Source organism: Ostrinia furnacalis, unplaced genomic scaffold, assembly GCF_004193835.3.
Source record: "Ostrinia furnacalis isolate ACB-3 unplaced genomic scaffold, ASM419383v2 OfSCF5861, whole genome shotgun sequence".
Taxonomy (NCBI): domain Eukaryota; kingdom Metazoa; phylum Arthropoda; class Insecta; order Lepidoptera; family Crambidae; genus Ostrinia; species Ostrinia furnacalis.
Window position 1 is genome coordinate 99,979 of NW_021136100.1, and position 18,401 is coordinate 118,379.

The 18,401-nt window shown below is 41.8% G+C and overlaps 1 protein-coding gene across 1 annotated transcript in view; it reads right to left on the reverse strand.

Annotated features, from left to right (window-relative positions):
* Window positions 1–1,429: 1,429 nt before the first annotated feature.
* The window catches only part of LOC114361637 (snake venom 5'-nucleotidase), a 33,340-nt gene continuing 16,368 nt past the window's right edge, over window positions 1,430–18,401 (reverse strand). The window contains exons 7-15 of the mRNA XM_028316751.1: window positions 17,162–17,284; window positions 14,832–14,997; window positions 6,437–6,615; window positions 5,684–5,839; window positions 4,899–5,078; window positions 4,187–4,311; window positions 3,042–3,152; window positions 2,264–2,360; window positions 1,430–1,601 (exon numbers count right to left, since the gene is read on the reverse strand). Coding sequence (XP_028172552.1) covers window positions 1,518–1,601; window positions 2,264–2,360; window positions 3,042–3,152; window positions 4,187–4,311; window positions 4,899–5,078; window positions 5,684–5,839; window positions 6,437–6,615; window positions 14,832–14,997; window positions 17,162–17,284 — 1,221 coding nt within the window. The 3' untranslated portion in view covers window positions 1,430–1,517. The remainder of the gene's footprint in view (window positions 1,602–2,263; window positions 2,361–3,041; window positions 3,153–4,186; window positions 4,312–4,898; window positions 5,079–5,683; window positions 5,840–6,436; window positions 6,616–14,831; window positions 14,998–17,161; window positions 17,285–18,401) is intronic.

Here is an 18,401-nt window from a genome sequence, read left to right on the forward strand (position 1 = left end):
GCGAAGTGCTTGTAAAAATGGTACGCATATCTTTTTTGCGACTAGGTTTCTTAGAGTATTATACCATTTTGGAATCTTGGATAGTTGCGTCAACTTTATAAAAAACTTGCCGCAGTAGTGTTCATACTTTTTTTTTACAAAACGATGAGTCAAAGTGGAGTGAAAGTAAAAATCGATCAAAATTTTAAGGAAATAACATATTTTGATTAACTTTTGTGTAAAAACTGCATGGATTCTGGGGGTTTTAAGAGTTGGGGTGGACAGCAGCACTACTTAAGTTGCCGATACAAACAAAAAAACAGAAATATTTGAAAAATGGTGGTCGTGGTAATGTAAAATATCATAAGGGGTGTCAATTTTCGAAGAATTTCGTAATTTATTGTGTAACTTTAAAAATAATTGAGATAGATTTTTTTCCTTATTTTTCCTAAAGTAGTCATGACTATGTCCATCCTGCGGCGCCGGCTTATCCTTGAATTTTGGGACACGTTGTATATAGATGAAAGAAAATAAAAAACATGAGTCTAATATTTATTATCTGTCTGACGGACAAATAATTGAAATTTTGTCATCTAGCCTATTGGCGCCACTGTAGTGATGTCATTGTCAATAGCCAGTGGTGCCAACTGTTAAGTATAAAAGCGATAGCTCTCATTGCATTTAAATTGTTGTAATCATAACTTATTATGACATATCTCTTCTCTCTTTCCTATCTTCACGACAACCTATATTTATGAATAAAAATATTATAATGCAAATAAGCATTATAAATAATAATGACTATAATAATGGGGACTTCTGCTCAGATTAAGAAGGATTCCTATTGATATATCTGGTATCGGTATCAGTATCAAAATAAATGACTACCAACTTAAAATAATCTCTACTTATTTTGGTAATGAATAATAAATTAACAAGAATGCAATTAGATAAATAAATAATATTCCGAACTGATACCGATACCCATTAAATAACGTTACCGTGAGAACCGGTACCAAAATTATCTTTGCAATCTTATCTACAAGAGTATATTGATGAGAAAAAAAAAACAATAATGTTTTATGCATTGAGATACTCGCGTATTTTCAAACTTTCGCTTAAATAGTATACGAATTTTGAGAATTCGTACACGCCATCAAAGTAATAAACATATTAGCAACTATTTCTCAACAGTGCCACCAAAACTTCAGTAACCTTCTCGTATACTAATCTTCCCCTATTCCTTCATCTGCTTTGATTCTTAGGCCCAACACATATGAGAAGCATAAACTTGGTATCGGTATCGAAATAACGGTACCGTTAAAACGATAAATAACGCTACCGGTAAAATGATAAATAACGCTACCGGTAAAATGATAAATAACGGCACTGTTAAAACGATAAAGCGGTCCGCTAAAGCGACTAATAACGATACCGTTAAAATAATAAATAACGTTACCGTTACAATAAAAATAACGTTACGTGCGCCAGATCAGGTAGTAGGGCAGGAAGCATCCGAGCAGGGGGTACGGCAAATCTTATGGGGAGCCTTCGTCGTCGACTTCTTTGATCACCGTGTCCGCTTCCCAGCGGGCCCGCTCCGCTAGTAAGGCTTGGAGTTTCTGCGAAAGCAAAGGAATATGTGAAAAAATACATTACCTACGTATTATAATCCTGTATAGCCTGGAAGGGGGGCTTTTTGTATGGATTCCACATCGGAACTAAACAAAAACTTGTTACAATTTTTTGTATTTGTGACAATAGCGCAACGTCTTCGGTGTGGACCTTCGATTTGAGGGTAGTTAGTTTAACCCCCTTCGACGGCTAACATCATCATTAGGTCTTCATTGCAGGAGTACCATCTCTCTAATTTACCAGAGACAAATGAAGTGTTTAGCCTATACTTCCCACGCTGGGCAGAAAGGTTAAGGAGGCCTGTTCGTTCGTTCGTTCGTTTCAGCCGAAAGACGTCCACTGTTAGACAAAGGCCTCCCCCAAGGATTTCCACAAAGACCGGTCCTGCGCCGCTTGCATCCAGGTACTTCCCGCGACCTTCACCAGATCGTCGGTCCACCTAGTGGGAGGCCTGCCCACGCTACGTCTTCCAGCTCGTGGTCGCCACTCAAGAACTTTCCTGCCCCAGCGGCCATCAGCTCTTCGAGCGGAGTAAGGAGGCCTGATGTTCGCAATTTGTTCCTTAGTCGTCTACAAGACCGCTAGCAAATATATTTGGCTTTACTGAAGGGGTCAACGGGAATATTAGTAATAAAAAATGTGTTCTTACCTCTTTTTTGTCGAGCACTATGATTCTGTTCTCAATTTTGGGCGCGAGCTCACACGACTGCTGTTCCAAATCGTCTAACGATGCACGTCGCGTTAACCTGGCGAAAGAAAGACATTAGAATAGGGGAAAAAACATTTAATACTAAAGCTTGGTCTGTGAGCACGTAGAATTTTGCGCTGTGCGACGGGCGCCCGCAGTGAGTGTGCGAGCGCGACAGCAACATAATTACGCGCGAGCGATAAGGATGGGTAGCTTGGGGTCTTTGGACAAAATTCTACGTGCTGACAGACCAGACTATAGCTCCTCTCCACGGCTTTGCCTGCGTGGAACATAATTTATTTAAGTCTCGTTCTTGTCCTGGTATTGTTAAGCACAATAGTTACGGCCACCGTTTGCTTCTTAAAGCTTTTTATTTTATTGGTTAATGGTATCACATATTATACCCATGACCCAATCATGACAAGTGACTATAGCAGGGCCTCCCAAACTGTGCGTCACGACTCCCTATGACATCACGGCACTATCCCAAGGGCGTCATGAGGCGATCGAAAATAAATGTAGAGGAAAGGATAAATAAATAAATATAAATATCCTTGGACATTTACACTGCGCTTCTAGTCCCAAACTAAGCAAAGCTTGTGCTATGGGTACTAGACAACGGATATAAACGGATGAAAGGTAATTTTCAAACATGCGCCCCCTTTTTGAGAAACTATGCTCAGAAAAATAAGCGCATTTTTATCATTAGTAACAGTAATACAAATGAAGAAATGCTAACCTATGATGATGCGTGTTGTGCGAGGTGGGTTCCACAGCGACCGACGACGCCCGTCTTAGAGGCGGGGGTCCATCCAACTCGCTGCCGTCTAGCATCTTGACTAGACTGTGCCTGAAAATAAAGCATTAATAATATAATAGGCTAGTTTCCTAAAAAAATTTTTTTAGTCCGTTAATTTTAATATAAAAAAATAACAGACGGACTAATTAAAACTCTTGCTTTTTTACCCAGGAAACATCCCTATTGTTTATTATTATTATTGTATTTTTAGGCTGGAAGCACTTGGATTCGGGCTGCGCAGGACCGGTCGTTGTTGAAGTCCTTAGGGGATGCTTTTATTGCCAGCAGTGGAACGAAGTTAAAAAGGGGCCCCTTAAACCTTAATTGCCTAGGTGGCTCTAGTAGTAGTAGCCTTGAATAGGACTAAGGTTAGTCACATCTATATCACCTGTCATTCATTTTGCACTGGAGGGAGTCCTCAACTTCAAACTCCTATAGTCTTTTGATAGTCTCCTATGACAGTGTAATTTTCCCATGGGAAGCTGTAGGTCCTGGGAGTGATAGTAAGCGTCACTGTCCATTGTATGCAGGCGTACTCCAAACGTACAATGACGCATAAATGCGTCAGGCCACCGTGGATAGTGAAGCTAACTAGAGACAGAGTAAATACAAATGAGTAGGTCATCTTCATAGAAACGCACCGAGCGCGGTTTGTATGTGAACGCGCCAACACGTATGCGGCGCGCACGCACACACTGACAAAATTTAGCGGGGATTAGCGGTTGGGGGGTGTTGCGCCGAATTTTGTCAGTGTGTGCATGCGTGCCGCATACGTATTGGCGCGCGCTCACATACAAACCGCGCTCGGTGCGTTTNCACCGAGCGCGGTTTGTATGTGAACGCGCCAACACGTATGCGGCGCGCACGCACACACTGACAAAATTTAGCGGGGATTAGCGGTTGGGGGGTGTTGCGCCGAATTTTGTCAGTGTGTGCATGCGTGCCGCATACGTATTGGCGCGCGCTCACATACAAACCGCGCTCGGTGCGTTTCTATGAAGATGACCTACTCATTTGTATTTACTCTGTTAGAGATGAGAATAGTCCCGTAGTTTCTACAAAACTAAAAACCAAGTCTGAGGTACCTTCTGGAGAGGGTGACGAGCGACTGCCTGTGTTTGGAGGGGCGTGCCTTTCCAGTCCGAACGTTGATGGCTGCGAAGTGGTTCTGGATCGCCATGCCTATTTCAGGGCACATGTCTTCTGACACCTGTAACAAGGAACTATAGTTAATAATGAAGGTGACGGACCGTTACTTACGTCAGGCAATGTATAGGCGACATTTCGCGAACGAGACAGAGAAAGGACATAGAAGTCTTAGTCAAGTAACGGTCGCGGTCTCCTGTCTTTACATAATAGCTTAACACGGTGTGAGTTCCTAGCGTGCAGTTGTATTAACTTTCCAGCACATGTTAGAATCAAAAGCACAGGATTGACTCACTAACACAGCTGTGACATACCAGAGAGGAAGCACAGTGAAGCCGTCGTTTCAGCTGTAAAAGTAACACAAGCAAACAACAAGCAGATATTGCTTGACGTTCAAGGGCACAGGTGTGACTTTACAGCAAAAATTTTGGCTCACCAGCACAAGTGTGACTACTAGCACAGCTGTAATTTACCAGCACAGGACACTTGGACGAAAACCTGTCGTTCCGCTGTGCATGTATTGCTTGTTAGCCAGGCGGAACTCTTGTTGTGACGGAGGGCACAGGTGTGACTATTCGCACAGGTTTGACTCACTCGTACATGAGTGTCTCATTAGCACAATTGTGACTCTACAGCACAGGTGTAACTCACCAGCACAGGACACTTTTTCAGCATGGCAAACCCGTCGTTTCCGCTGTGCAGGTACTGTTTGATGGCCAGGCGGTATTCTTGCTCCTTTTGCAAGTACTCGTCGCCAATCTTCACCACTTGTTCGGCTACCCTCTCGCCTGCTGGTTTAGTAGGATCGAACGCGAACGATATGCCTGCCACCTGTAAATATAACACACTCAATTATATTCTTGATAAGACTTTCTTTATTAACTAAAGTGTATAATATATGACCGGAAATTGTGTCCGGCATTCTATACAACATCTCGGCATTCTATGCAACATTCAGAGGTGGAATTGAGTAAATATGGTATTGTATACAATACCTAGACAGTTCATAATGTACGATAAAGTCAGTTAAACAAAGCGTTTGACAGAATAATCGTACGTTATGAACTGTCAAATGATTACGATGGCTTTACACAATTCCACCTCAGGTATTGTACGAAATAATTATTTTTTTCTTTCTTTCTTTCAAATATCATTCATTTTATACTTTGCCTAGGTGTGTAAAAGACGATAGCAGGGAAAGAGGAGATGTAAATAATATTATGTACTGATGTAGTGTGTGAGGTGCTAAGGCCTCTGATCAGGACATAAGCTTGAGGTTTTATTTATGTTCGTCTGAAGTGTTGGGTCGTGCTAAACCTCAGAGCAGAAACTAAGATGCTTGTGATAAAAATGACACTAAAAATGATCGGATAGTTGCATCTTTGGTGATAGCCACTGATCCACAGGCACTTTTCAACCCCTTTTAATGGACTGACCTGTGGAAACCTCCCTTCCAAGCTGGGGTACTTGCTGACGGCATTCTCTAACACCTGCAGGATCACAGCGCCCGAGGCCTTCACCACTACTATGGGGTCTCGCATGGGGATGATGGTGGACAGATCGCGCAGAGTGAAGTCACCTGCTGCGTGGACCTGAGATGACAAAAATTACACTTAATAAGAATGACGAACGTATTCACAAACATTACTATGAGGTCTCATAGTGCGCGGCCGCACAGGGTGACACACACAATCACAGAGCTCTATTCAACGCTGTGCGTTCGATTTGCAGCTTCACTTAAGCAAGCAACGTTTGTGAATACGGGCGTGAGTTACTATTTAAAATCAAAAGGTTTTTTTTTGTAAATGATATGAACGATTTCTGTGGTTAAACTTGAATAACATCAAATGTAAGTAGATTTTTGCATCACTAAAAATTATCTTCTTTCCCAGTCCGACCCGAACAGCCCGGAATCTAGACGCCATTATATTCTGAATGTCAGTGCAAGACGTGTAGTTCTTACCACCACTAATAGATGGCGCTATCTGTAAATTAGATCGCGGTAAGCTGTTGACTCTGTATTTTTATGTGACAGCAAAATAAACGTTTCAATTCTATTCTAGTGCCTGGATGCGGGCCAAGTAGGACTGGTCTTTGTGGCAATCCTTAGGGGAGGCCTTTGTCAAGCAGAGGACGTCATTCGGCTGAAATGAAAGAATTCTATTCTAAGCTCATTATTTTTTGCCAACCTGATCAGATCTGAAAGTGCCAGAGTTCAGCAGAACCACGTCAGCATTTGTCGCAGCCAGCAACACGTCGCACACCCAGTTGCCAAGGTTGCACTCTTGACGGCGGATGCACGAGAACCTTCCTTCTAAAGGCACGCAGAACTTGCCTAGAACCTCGTCCATCTTGCCTTCGATCATGGCTGAGGATAGAAGAAATAAATGTTTGTTATATGAATGTAATAGAATAACCTCTTTAATGTAATTCGATATTAAATATTTTCACGAACTGACATTTTAGAGCATAATAATATAAATAATTAATTAATATTTTTTTCAGTCCGAGACTATGAACCAGGCAAGTGACCCGTAGTCTCCATCCATAGCCCTGTAACCAGTCCATCCATCCTTCATCCATAACCCTAGTCCATTCTCCAATAACTGCAATAGCTCCTGTGCACAAGCTGGGGATGGTCTCTGGCTACATCCCATGATATTATAGTCGGAGACTAGATCCAGCTTGTGCACCACTTTCACTTTTGTCGATTATTTTGCGCTTAAAACGGCCTCTACGTGTTGGATCTGTATCCCCACGCAAGCCTTATAAAGGACCGGGCCACTTTTGACCCGTGAGCTCCAAAGCGTATAAATAATTATAAACATTGATTAAATGATTTGCATGCTATTTTTTCCCGACTGTGCCAGAAGGAGGGTTATGTTTTTCGAGTGTATGTATGTATACTTCTTTGGCACGGCCTACAGCCTAATAAAAACCATGTATTCATTAGGCAACATTTGTTCATAAACTGTTTATGACTAGTGTGAAACAAGTTTACCATAAACACAGGTTTCTGAAACTTGGCCGTCCGTCCACACTTGTCAGTTGTTGATAGGATGTCGTCCGAGGAGGTAGTGATGCTCACTGCTGCTTACATAATAAAAAAAAAAAACAAAATAAGGTGGTGGATTCGAAACTAACTGTTGAATAGAAGTTATGTATTAAATGACCTCCGCGGATCTAATGGGTCATTTCAGAACTTCACCAGAATGTCACCAACTGATTTTGAAATGTTATTAAGATTGATTGGACCATCAATAAAAAAAAAAGAAACGAATTTTCGTCATCCTATTGAGCGTCAGAGAAGTCTACTTGTTACTTTAAGGTTTCTTGCAACAGGTGACTCATATGGCTCACTGTTAATATACCTTTAAAATATCGAAACAATTGATCAGCAAGATTATACCACAAGTTTGTAAGGAATTGACAATTGTTTTAAAGGACTATGTAAAGGTGAGTAAAAAAAAGTGTAAACACAAATCAGTATGATTATCAAATATCTAAATCAAATCACATCATTCACTTTGTTGTGTGATTTTCTAACTGGGTAACTATCTCTTCAATGTTGCTAAAGTACCTATGTATAATGGTTCGAAGACATTAAACACATTTTTTACTTTATTTATTCATTTATTTTATTTAATTTTAAGTGCAACGCGTTACCAGTTGCAGTGTGGAGTCCTATTTTCGGTTCAGGTGTAAGCGTTGGGGTTATGGGGTAGATGCCTCACCATACGTAGATGTCGATGATGTGGTGCGGTCGCCGCCATGCTTTTGCCATCCATAGCCATGACATCCACCGAAACAATTACTATCGAAATTGCCCATTCTCGCTTGAAGCAGTATATTATTTATATAATATTTAGCCTGTAATACTGTTCTTTGATTTTTTACATTTTTTAATTCAGATGCCACATAGTGGCCATAAATTTCAAATTCGTCTTTTGATTCCTCCATCTTCTTTTTGTCACTTCTCATAATTTCATACGCTTCATTTAGACTGTTGTCACATTTTCTCTTCTTTGACTGTGTAAGCGGCGGTGGCGGTGGCGGTGATGTTGGCGCTGGCAGTTGTGATGTTGTGGGTGGCGGCGGCACAGACAGCGGTGAATTCGATGGTTCCATTGAGCCACTCCCATCCTGTAATTATTATTATTGTTTCTTACTTTTTTTTTATCCACAACGAGGAAGCTCTTGGCCTGTATCTTACCTGATGGTAAGTGACGATCAGGCCTAAGGTGGAAGCGAGCTTCACCTGGAATCCTCAACCACGGAGGAACTGGCTATCTCACCTCTAACTGTCGGAACACAATAATGCTGTTAACATTGTTGTTATGGCGACAGACTTAGGTAAGATGGTGGTAGCTAGCCAGGCGGACTTAGAACAAGCCCTACCACCAACCAAACCGAACAGAAAAATCTGCCCCCACTGGGATTACTGGGAATCGAACCCGTGACCTCTGCGTCTGAAGCAGGTGGTCTTACCACAGAGGCGGTTTCATTTATTACAGGTCCCAAATACTGAACAAGAATGAAAAAATAAAGCCCGCCAGTTCGAATTATTATGGAATTTCCTCATTGCATTGGATCCATTGATGGAAAACATATTGTTATTAGAGCACCGTGTAGCTCTGGCAGTGACTTTTCAACTGTAAAGAACAATTCAGTATTGTACTACTGGCAATAGTCGAAGCAGATTACAATTTTATATTTATGCGAACTGAGTGTGGTGCTAAAGGCAGATCTTCCGACAGTGGAGTATTTCAGGAAACTCCATTTTACGACGCATTGACTCAAAATAATTTAAATATTCCACAACCACAATTATTATACTGCGTTAGCTTTTAGAAAAACTTGACAGTTTTTAAGACTTTTTGTATGGATTTGACAGCACACGTTTCACGAAAAAACGAATCACATTCGGTTCAATCACAGATATGGATTAGAGTAGATACAGCAAGTTGATCGTCAAAGCGTGCCATTCCGATATGTCCAAATGGACATACATGGTCGAGTGATGTTCATGTAATCCGAATTCAACAATCGGTTACGATGATTTTACGAGGACAGTAGTACGAACACGGTAGAAAGAAGAAATTATTTACGGATTGAGAATTGTAATTAACAGCACAAGTAACAAATAATAAATTAGAATAAAGTAGCAGTAGAAGAAGTATAAAGTAGCATTGTTTTTAATACGTCATATCCTACGATGTACTCTTGAGATAAAACTATGGTCCCTGTATGTGGTGCGCTCATTATACCGATCCCAAGGAACCGTACTTACTCATAACAATAAGACACACACTGATCCATGTATTCATGCACTTGACAAATTTTTGTCTTGAAACGCTGGTAGGATAAAAAAATAACGAGATTTGACGATTTGTAAGAATTAATTTATTTAAAAAGGTAAATAAAGATGTTTTTGGTTTTGTATTTAACAAATTATCAGTTTTATCGGAATTAATTAATTGTCGAATCGAGTCAAACGATATCTTTCGATGACTTTGCGAATGCAGTACGATGATACGATTATTTTTACGTTGCGGCAATCACTAAAATTCGCTAAAATGACACTAATGACGTTTAAAAAGTGGCACGTTCGGCTTCATACAAATTTTTTCACATGCTGCATCTATCCATATCTGTGGGTTCAATACTCGATTCGCTAGAAAATAAATGAAAATGAGACAGTGCCACCGTTTGGAACTAAAAAACCCGCGATCCTCAACGCCTGTGACAGCCATATCGAAGGTCTTGTCGAACCTCGCTTCGAATATCTTATGTATGCTTCGAATTCGCTTATACAATTTTTCCATTTTTGCGATCACGAAGTTATTATTCTAAGTTTTTATTGTCAAATGATAGCAGTCAAAATTTCATAGTTCGAATTTTTGCGAATCGAGATTCGAACCGAATGTGCCGCGTTTCTACGTGATCGCAGAAATCGCAGTATAGATTCAATCGAAGGGAAGCGTCTATAACTTTATCAAACTATATTTAAAACTAATATTTAAAACTAATAAAATAAAACTATAAAACTAATATTATAAATGCGAAAGTAACTCTGTCTGTCTGTCTGTCTGTTACGCTTTCCCGCTTAAACCTCGCAACCGATTTTGATGAAATTTGGCATAGAGATAGTTTGAGTCCCGGGAAAGAACATAGGATAGTTTTTATCCCGGTTTTTGAAACAGGACGCGCGCGATAAAGTTTTTCTGTGACAGACAAAATTCCACGCGGGCGAAGCCGCGGGCGGAAAGCTAGTTTAAAATATTTATTATTTATTATCTATATATATAAAAGAAAGTCGTGTTAGTTACTCCACTTATAACTCAAGAACGGCTGAACCGATTTAGCTGAAAATTGTCAGGGAGGTAGTTTAGAGCCAGGAGAAGGACATAGGATACTTTTTATCCCGTTCGAAATTAAAAAAAAAGTCTGCTTATTTATTGCCATTAAGGCGGAACAAAGTTCGCCGGGTCAGCTAGTTATTGATAAACATTTTGTATTTGCGTAAAATAAGACACATTAATTGCGTTTAATCACTAACTAATTGCGTTTAATCGCGGTTGGGGGAGGGGACGCGCATTCCACAGACCGGCAAACTTAGCGCGAACGGGTAGTAACAGATAATATAAAAATTACTCACTGTTCCCATTGTATCTGATGTTCCAGACGTTGTTGCACCACACAATAAAAATTGCAGCGGTTCAAACCACTGCCATTTGCTTTTCATCACTTCCGAACCGCTTCCAGTCCTTTTTGATGTTTTATTTTTTTTCTTTTCACGACTAAATTGTGAGCGTAGAATATGCATCTTCGTTTCCACTTCTTTTTGCGACATATGCAATTCTGCAGCAATGTCGGTCCAAGCATCATTTTTTTTTAATTTATCTTTATAGTCTTTATTTGAGGCGTCCCAAAGAACACTACGTTGGTGATAAAGCTCTATGAGCATCGAAATTTGGTTGTTGGACCACGCTACCTCCATGTTTATAAACTCGCGCAACACACGTCTCCACGTGTTGACTTCTGTTTATAAACTAGATGTTTCGTCTTGCTCTCTACTCATAGCGGTGAGCACGGCAACACGTATCATAAACAATGTTTCGTCACCTATGTTTATGAACTGTTTATAAACTGTTTGCAGAGATGATGATGACAGTTTATAAACAGTGTTTATCAACAACTGAACACATGGCTTAAATGGCTTTACCGATTTTAGCGTGAGAGGTGTTAGATTTGTCTTAATCGTGAGAGTGACACTGGCTATATTAACATTGAAAAAAATCAAAACGACGGATTTTAGGCGCCAAAATGTCTTGAAAACATTTTTTTTTCTCAAAACCTATCGAGTGGGGTATCAAAAAGGGCTTTTAAGGTAGCTTACAAATATGTATTTAGGGTTTAGGTATTTAACTAAAAAGCAGGGATGTTATGGATATCCGTAACCGTAACCGAAACTTTCGGATATCCGAAACCGTAACCGTAACCGATTCAAAAGTTTTGGATAGTTTCGGATCGGATGTAGGCAGTTTAAATTGTTTTTTGTATAGCATTATAATGCAAAGGCATAACAGCCTGATTTACCTTTATAATGGCATTATAGAGTCTGGTCCGTGAGCACGTAGAATTTTGTCCAATAACCCCAAGCTACCCATCCTTATCGCTCGCGCGTAATTATATTGTTGTCGCGACTGTGCGACGGGCGCCCGCAGTGAGTGTGCGAGCGCGATAGCAACATAATTACGCGCGAGCGATAAGGAGGGGTATTTTAGGGTCATTGGACGAAATTCTACGTGCTCGTCGACCGGACTTTAGATTGGGTGGTTGGTTTGTAGATGGTAGTGTTATAGGACCCTACCCGAGTACTTCTCGACCTTGCCCTTGAGCACGGGGTCTTCGGGCACGGCACTGGTGACCTGCACTCGCCTGGGACCTTATGCAGCTGTGATAGGGGCGAGTTTGCAACACACCTGAGTACTTCTCGACGTTGACTTAACTCTACAATGACACCAAGCTATCGCTCGCAAACACATTGCAGCCGCCCGTCGCACATTCGCGACAGCAATATAATTACGCGCGAGCGATAAGGATGGGTAGCTTGGGGTCATTGGACAAAATTCTACGTGCTCGTCGACCGGACTTTAGATTACCCGTGTTATAGGATCCTACCTGAGTACTTCTCGACCTTGGCCTTGAGCGCGGCGTCTTCGGGCACGGCGCTGGTGACCTGCGCCTCGGCGATGTCCGCGTGCGGCCCCTCAGGCCCGAACGTGATGGTGATTTTCGAGAACTGACGGAAGTCTGTACCATTCTTCACGAGAGATATAATCCTATTCAATACTGCCAGGATGGAGCAATAAAGAATTTGAATTTGATGGAATTCTCTTGGTGGATTTTAACCACCGCGTAAAATCTCCGCTCCGCTACAAAAACAAATGACTAGTCGCGCACCTGTGACCTAGAATTACGTATGGAAAAGCAGTCCGCAATTCCGCTACACACTTTTTCCGCTCCGCTACCTATCTCCAAGTCTATGGTCAGACAGTGAGCAATTCAGTTCCATATGACTGTCTCGTTCTGTTACCTAGCTTTGTTGCATTGCTTCATACGGTTTCTTTAGACTAGGCACTCTAATTTCGAGGTTGGTACGAGTATAACCATGGTCGATGGGTGTTCTGATGGTAGTGGTGTATGTCCTCACCAGAGTAAGCAAGGCAAGCGCAAGGTCGTGGGTTCAATTCCCGCCTTAGGCAGTTCGATTTTTTCAAGCTTTTTATAATTCTCACCTGAGTACTTCTCGACCTTGGCCTTGAGCGCGGCGTCTTCGGGCACGGCGCTGGTGACGTGCGCCTCGGCGATGTCCGCGTGCGGCCCCTCAGGCCCGAACGTGATGGTGATCTTGGAGAACTGACGGAAGTCTGTACCATTTTTCACGAGATATATCCTATGCAATACTGCCAGGAAGATGGAATTCCATAAAATCTCCGCTCCGCTTCAAAAACAAATGACTAGTCGGGTGTTTATGATCTAGAACCGCCTATAGAAAAACAGTCCGCAATTCCGCTACACACTTTCTCCGCTCCGCAATATAGCTGTGTCTATGGACCAACACTGCTGGCAACTCCACTCCGCTACCTAGGTCTCGCTACTGCTACAGTAGAATCTCGATTATCCGGACTTCGATTATCCGGACTCATTCTTCACGGATTCTAATTACCGATTCAGGATCTGGACCCATAAAAACCGAAGGCGCCGTCACCGTAATATGGTACGGACGTCTTATTAGTTCATTGTTAAAAGAAATGGATGACTAATGGTCTAAAATTTAGATTTTTAGACTCTAGAATGATGTATTGAAAACCCTTTCTATTGTAAAAAGTTAATTATTGTTTGATTTTACTTTGAAATCGATTATTCGGATTTTCGATTATCCGGAACATCCCTGGTTTTAATTGATCCGGATAATCGGGATTCTACTGTACCTTGCTTCGTTCCACTGCCTCATTCGGTTCCTTTACACAGGCACGCCGTCAGAGCGTCTGTGCGACGGGCGCCCGCAGTGAGTGTGCGAGCGCGACAGCAACATAATTACGCGCGAGCGATAAGGCTGGGTAGCTTGGGGTCATTGGACAACATTCTACGTGCTCGTCGACCGGACTTTAGATTACCAGTGTTCCGGACTTTAGATTGGTATGACATGGGTGGTTGGTTTGTAGATGGTAGTGTTCTTTGTCCCTACCTGAGTACTTCTCGACCTTGGCCTTGAGCGCGGCGTCTTCGGGCACGGCGCTGGTGACCTGCGCCTCGGCGATGTCCGCGCGCGGCCCCTCAGGCCCGAACGTGATGGTGATTTTCGAGAACTGACGGAAGTCTGTATCATTCTTCACGACAGATATGTTCGTGTCTAGGCAAGTCGAAATCAATTGCGGAATTTTATCTCCGCATAAAATCTCCGCTCCGCTCTGCATACTACCACCGCTCCGCTACCTAGCTCCCCGTCTATAGACAGACACAGTCCACGGTTCGACTCTGCATGCTTTCTCCGCTCCGCTACCTGACATCACGTCTATGGACAGACACAGTTGGCAACTCCGCTCCGCATCCTTTCACCGCTTCTCTATCTAGCCCCAAGTCTATAGACAGAGGGCGCGACTCCGTTCCGCATAACTGTTTCAGTCCGCTCCAATCTGCTGCCTTGCTTCGATTTGTTTCGATTGGTATGAGCGACCATGGGTGGTTGGTTTGTAGATGGTAGTCTGGTCTGCGAGCACGTAGAATTTTGTCCAATGACCCCAAGCTACCCATCCTTATCGCTCGCGCTTAATTATGTTGCTGTCGCGCTCGCACACTCACTGCGGGCGCCCGTCGCACATTCGCGACAGCAATATAATTACGCGCGAGCGATAAGGATGGGTATTTTAGGGTCATTGGACGAAATTCTACGTGCTCGTCGACCGGACATGGGTAGCTTGGGGTCATTGGACAAAATTCTACGTGCTCGCAGACCGGACTTTAGATTGGTATGACATGGGTGGTTGGTTTGTAGATGGTAGTGTTCTTTGTCCCTACCTGAGTACTTCTCGACCTTGGCCTTGAGCGCGGCGTCTTCGGGCACGGCGCTGGTGACCTGCGCCTCGGCGATGTCCGCGCGCGGCCCCTCAGGCCCGAACGTGATGGTGATTTTCGAGAACTGACGGAAGTCTGTACCGCTCTTGACTATGTACCTTTTGTTGATCTGGAACAAGGCAAAAAATAAATATTATTGACTGTTTAGTACAGATTTGTTGATGTTTTTCAGTGCTAGTTTTGTAACTTAATAAAGTCAAGCCTCAGTAATAAATAAATCCTTGGACATTTTACACTGCGCTTCTAGTCCCAAACTAAGCAAAGCTTGTACTATGGGTACTAGACAACGGATATAAACATACTTGAATACTTTTTTTTATAAATACATACTTATTATACATAGAAAACACCCAGTCCAATACAAACAAATATGTTCATGCCCACAAATGTTTGTACTGTGCGGGAATCGAACCCGCTACCTCCGGAATAGTAGTCCGTTTCGAACCACTACACCAAACGGCCGACAGCTCAGTAGGCCTAGGATGCAGACGCGCTAATGTGAGTGTTATCGGTACGCGCTACATTATCCATGAGTGCACACGCACACTACAATAATGACGCTCGGATTGCTCGGATCAAACTCCTCTCAACCTGCGCTTCCCTCGACCAAAAAGTGGTGGGGCGCGTCTTCGTGGATGAAACGTTTATCGCACCATTTTATCGATTTTACGCGATAAGCCAACAAAGGACAATGGGCAAATTGGTACCCGGCTCCAATAGATATGTGTCTAGTATCGTTTGAAAGGTCTTACCAAGATGAACAACTTTTACTATGACCACCAGCCTCAGATCTGGTTGTGTACGAAGATATACATACTTTTTTGCAGAATGGTACCCGGCTCCAATAGTTATGTTTGTAGTGTCATTTGAAAGGTCTTACCAAGACGAACAACATTTACTATGGCCACCAACCTCAGATCTGGTTGCGTTCAAAGATAAAGATACTTTTTGTGTAACCTAAGTATCATACAGTAAGAAGGGGGACGCGCTCGGGGCAGGGCACCGACGAGATGGTCGGACGCGGTGAGGAAGACGGTGGGCGGGAGTTTGCATCGTGCGGTCCACACAGCTTATGAACACTATCTGTGGTCGCGATCCTCATCAGTGAGGGACCGAGGAAGAAGAAGAAGTATCATGCGTGTCCATCGTATGGTACTTAGGTTATGCGAGACAGGAAGGGTTTACTGCTCCAGCATCCTTCCTTAACTCTATAATTATTGATGGGGATGATTGTGAAATAAATATTTTTATTTAAAGAAGTACAACCCCCTTATTAATAAAAAGTTACGCATAGGAAGAACCTTGGATTAAAATGACATTTCCATATTAAATGACAATTTAAGCCAGAGTTCAACTAGGGTGTAACTTTTATTAATAAAGGGGTTAAAGTTTTATTACTTCTTAAGGGTTTTATTATGGGTTGCTAAAGCGAATAAACCCACAAGACCCAATAAGTCCACCCACAAGATGGACTGACGACCTCATAAAGGTAGCGGGAAGGTGCTGGATGCAGGCCGCCACCAACCGGCCATTGTGGAAATCATTGGGGGAGGCCTATGTTCAACTGGACGTCCTATGGCTAAAATGATCATGATGATGATGATGAAAGCGAATAAAGGGCTAATAGCTTGGGTAGTTCATCGTAGGTATAATCCTTTCCTTTTCAATGCTTCTTTTAGTTATATTAATAGATTGTAGTCATAATACATACTCCTATACATGGATGATTGTGTTATACTTTCATTATAATACTTAGTGGAATTGCTGCTTTCAAAACGTGAATTAGAACTGGCCCCATAGCAGACATTTTCCTACATCTAAAGGCCTTTTAAAATATATATTGGTTATGGCTATTGGAGCGGGTACCACTTTCCATACATTTGTGCCCATCATCCTTTGTCGTCTAAATGATCGATAAGATTTTGGATAATGTATTAGTCAACACGTGTACTGAAATAATTATACAAGGTTTTCGAGATTATCTACCTTTTATGTCTTTAGTAATGAATTAAGTGATTTTCCTTGTAAGACAAAATACACGGATGAAGCCAGAGACAGAAACTTGTTTGTAATTTGTAAACAATATCTGAAAAGATGTTTAGTCGAAATAGCAGATGCTTCATGATTCTTAAATCAAGGACTGTTCTTTACAATTTATCTGTTACTATTTTTAACATTCCCTTTGGATGTTAAACATTTTACTGGCTTTTGGCCTTAAGATGAGGTTATAAGGTTAATCTTTACAGCACGAAGTCTAAGAACAAAAGCCTTACCTCAATAACTTCGTATACGTGGTCATGCCCTCCTAAAATGAGGTCAATTTCGTCGCAGCCCTCAGCCAATTTGATGTCGTTCGGAGTCCGCATGTGTGTCAGCGCTATCACGTATTCACAACCCTGTGAAAACATAGATGGATAAATAAACAAAACTGATAATATGAACACATTTTTTTGAGTTAAACGACTATTACCACAGAATAATAATAAGTACTACGTACAGAAGTTTTACTTCGCGAAGGTATTTAAAAAAAATTCGCGAAGGTATTTAAAAAAAATTATGCTCAATGTCATTAACAATATGGTGTAATTTAGCCTGTCTCAAGAGTCAAGCACCATTTTGTTGACAAACGTCAGTGATCGGCACTGCGCCGAAGCTATAGGGCTGACTTCGGTAAAATGATGTGACGTGAGGTGCCAAACTGCGGAAAATGGCGGAGGATATACCTACATGATTTAGCATGAATTATCATGAATAATATTAACTACTTATTTACCTCTCAGTGTCTTGAGGCAACTTAAAAAAGTACATTCTGTGTTTTTATTATTATTTAGGCAGTTAAATACTGCACAGTATTTAGTACACCATTTTCTTTATTTTCTTCCATCATACACAAGAATACGCGTGCGTGAGTCAATGTTCGCTCGTATGTGAGGCCTTGTCGAATAGTATCCTGTAGGTGGGCCATCGTGCGTGTTTTGTTTTCGATGTAAACTCGCGGAGATGAACAGGCCTGGTATTACTCTTAAACTAACTGATCTATCTTAATCGTTATAGTTTTCCTTAAAAGTTCATAAAAAGCACTATTATTGTGATTTTTTCCAGATTTTTCTTGCACTTTGTCGGCGTAATTAATATACATATCTCTACAAAATTACAGCTCTCTAGTGTTAATAGTTTCCAAGCAAAACCTCGGACGGACAGACAGACATGACGAAACTATGAGTTCCTTGTCAGTACTACGGAACCCTAAAAATGCTGGTTATAAATAAACAATCTGTATATTTTACATAAATCAGACCATTTTGGTGATTTCTTTATGCAGAACAAGGTATGTGTTTGACCGGAATCGCACCTGATGTTAAGTGAGATGCAGTCTAGGATGGTACATTTATCTGCTCTGTAAGTGCCTATTCACTCTCGCCTTAAAAAGGCCGAGATTGTAGTGTTCGAGAAAGACTGCAGCAGGCAGCGAATTCCAGTCCCTAGCTGATCTAGTTTCCTTGTAATTGAGTA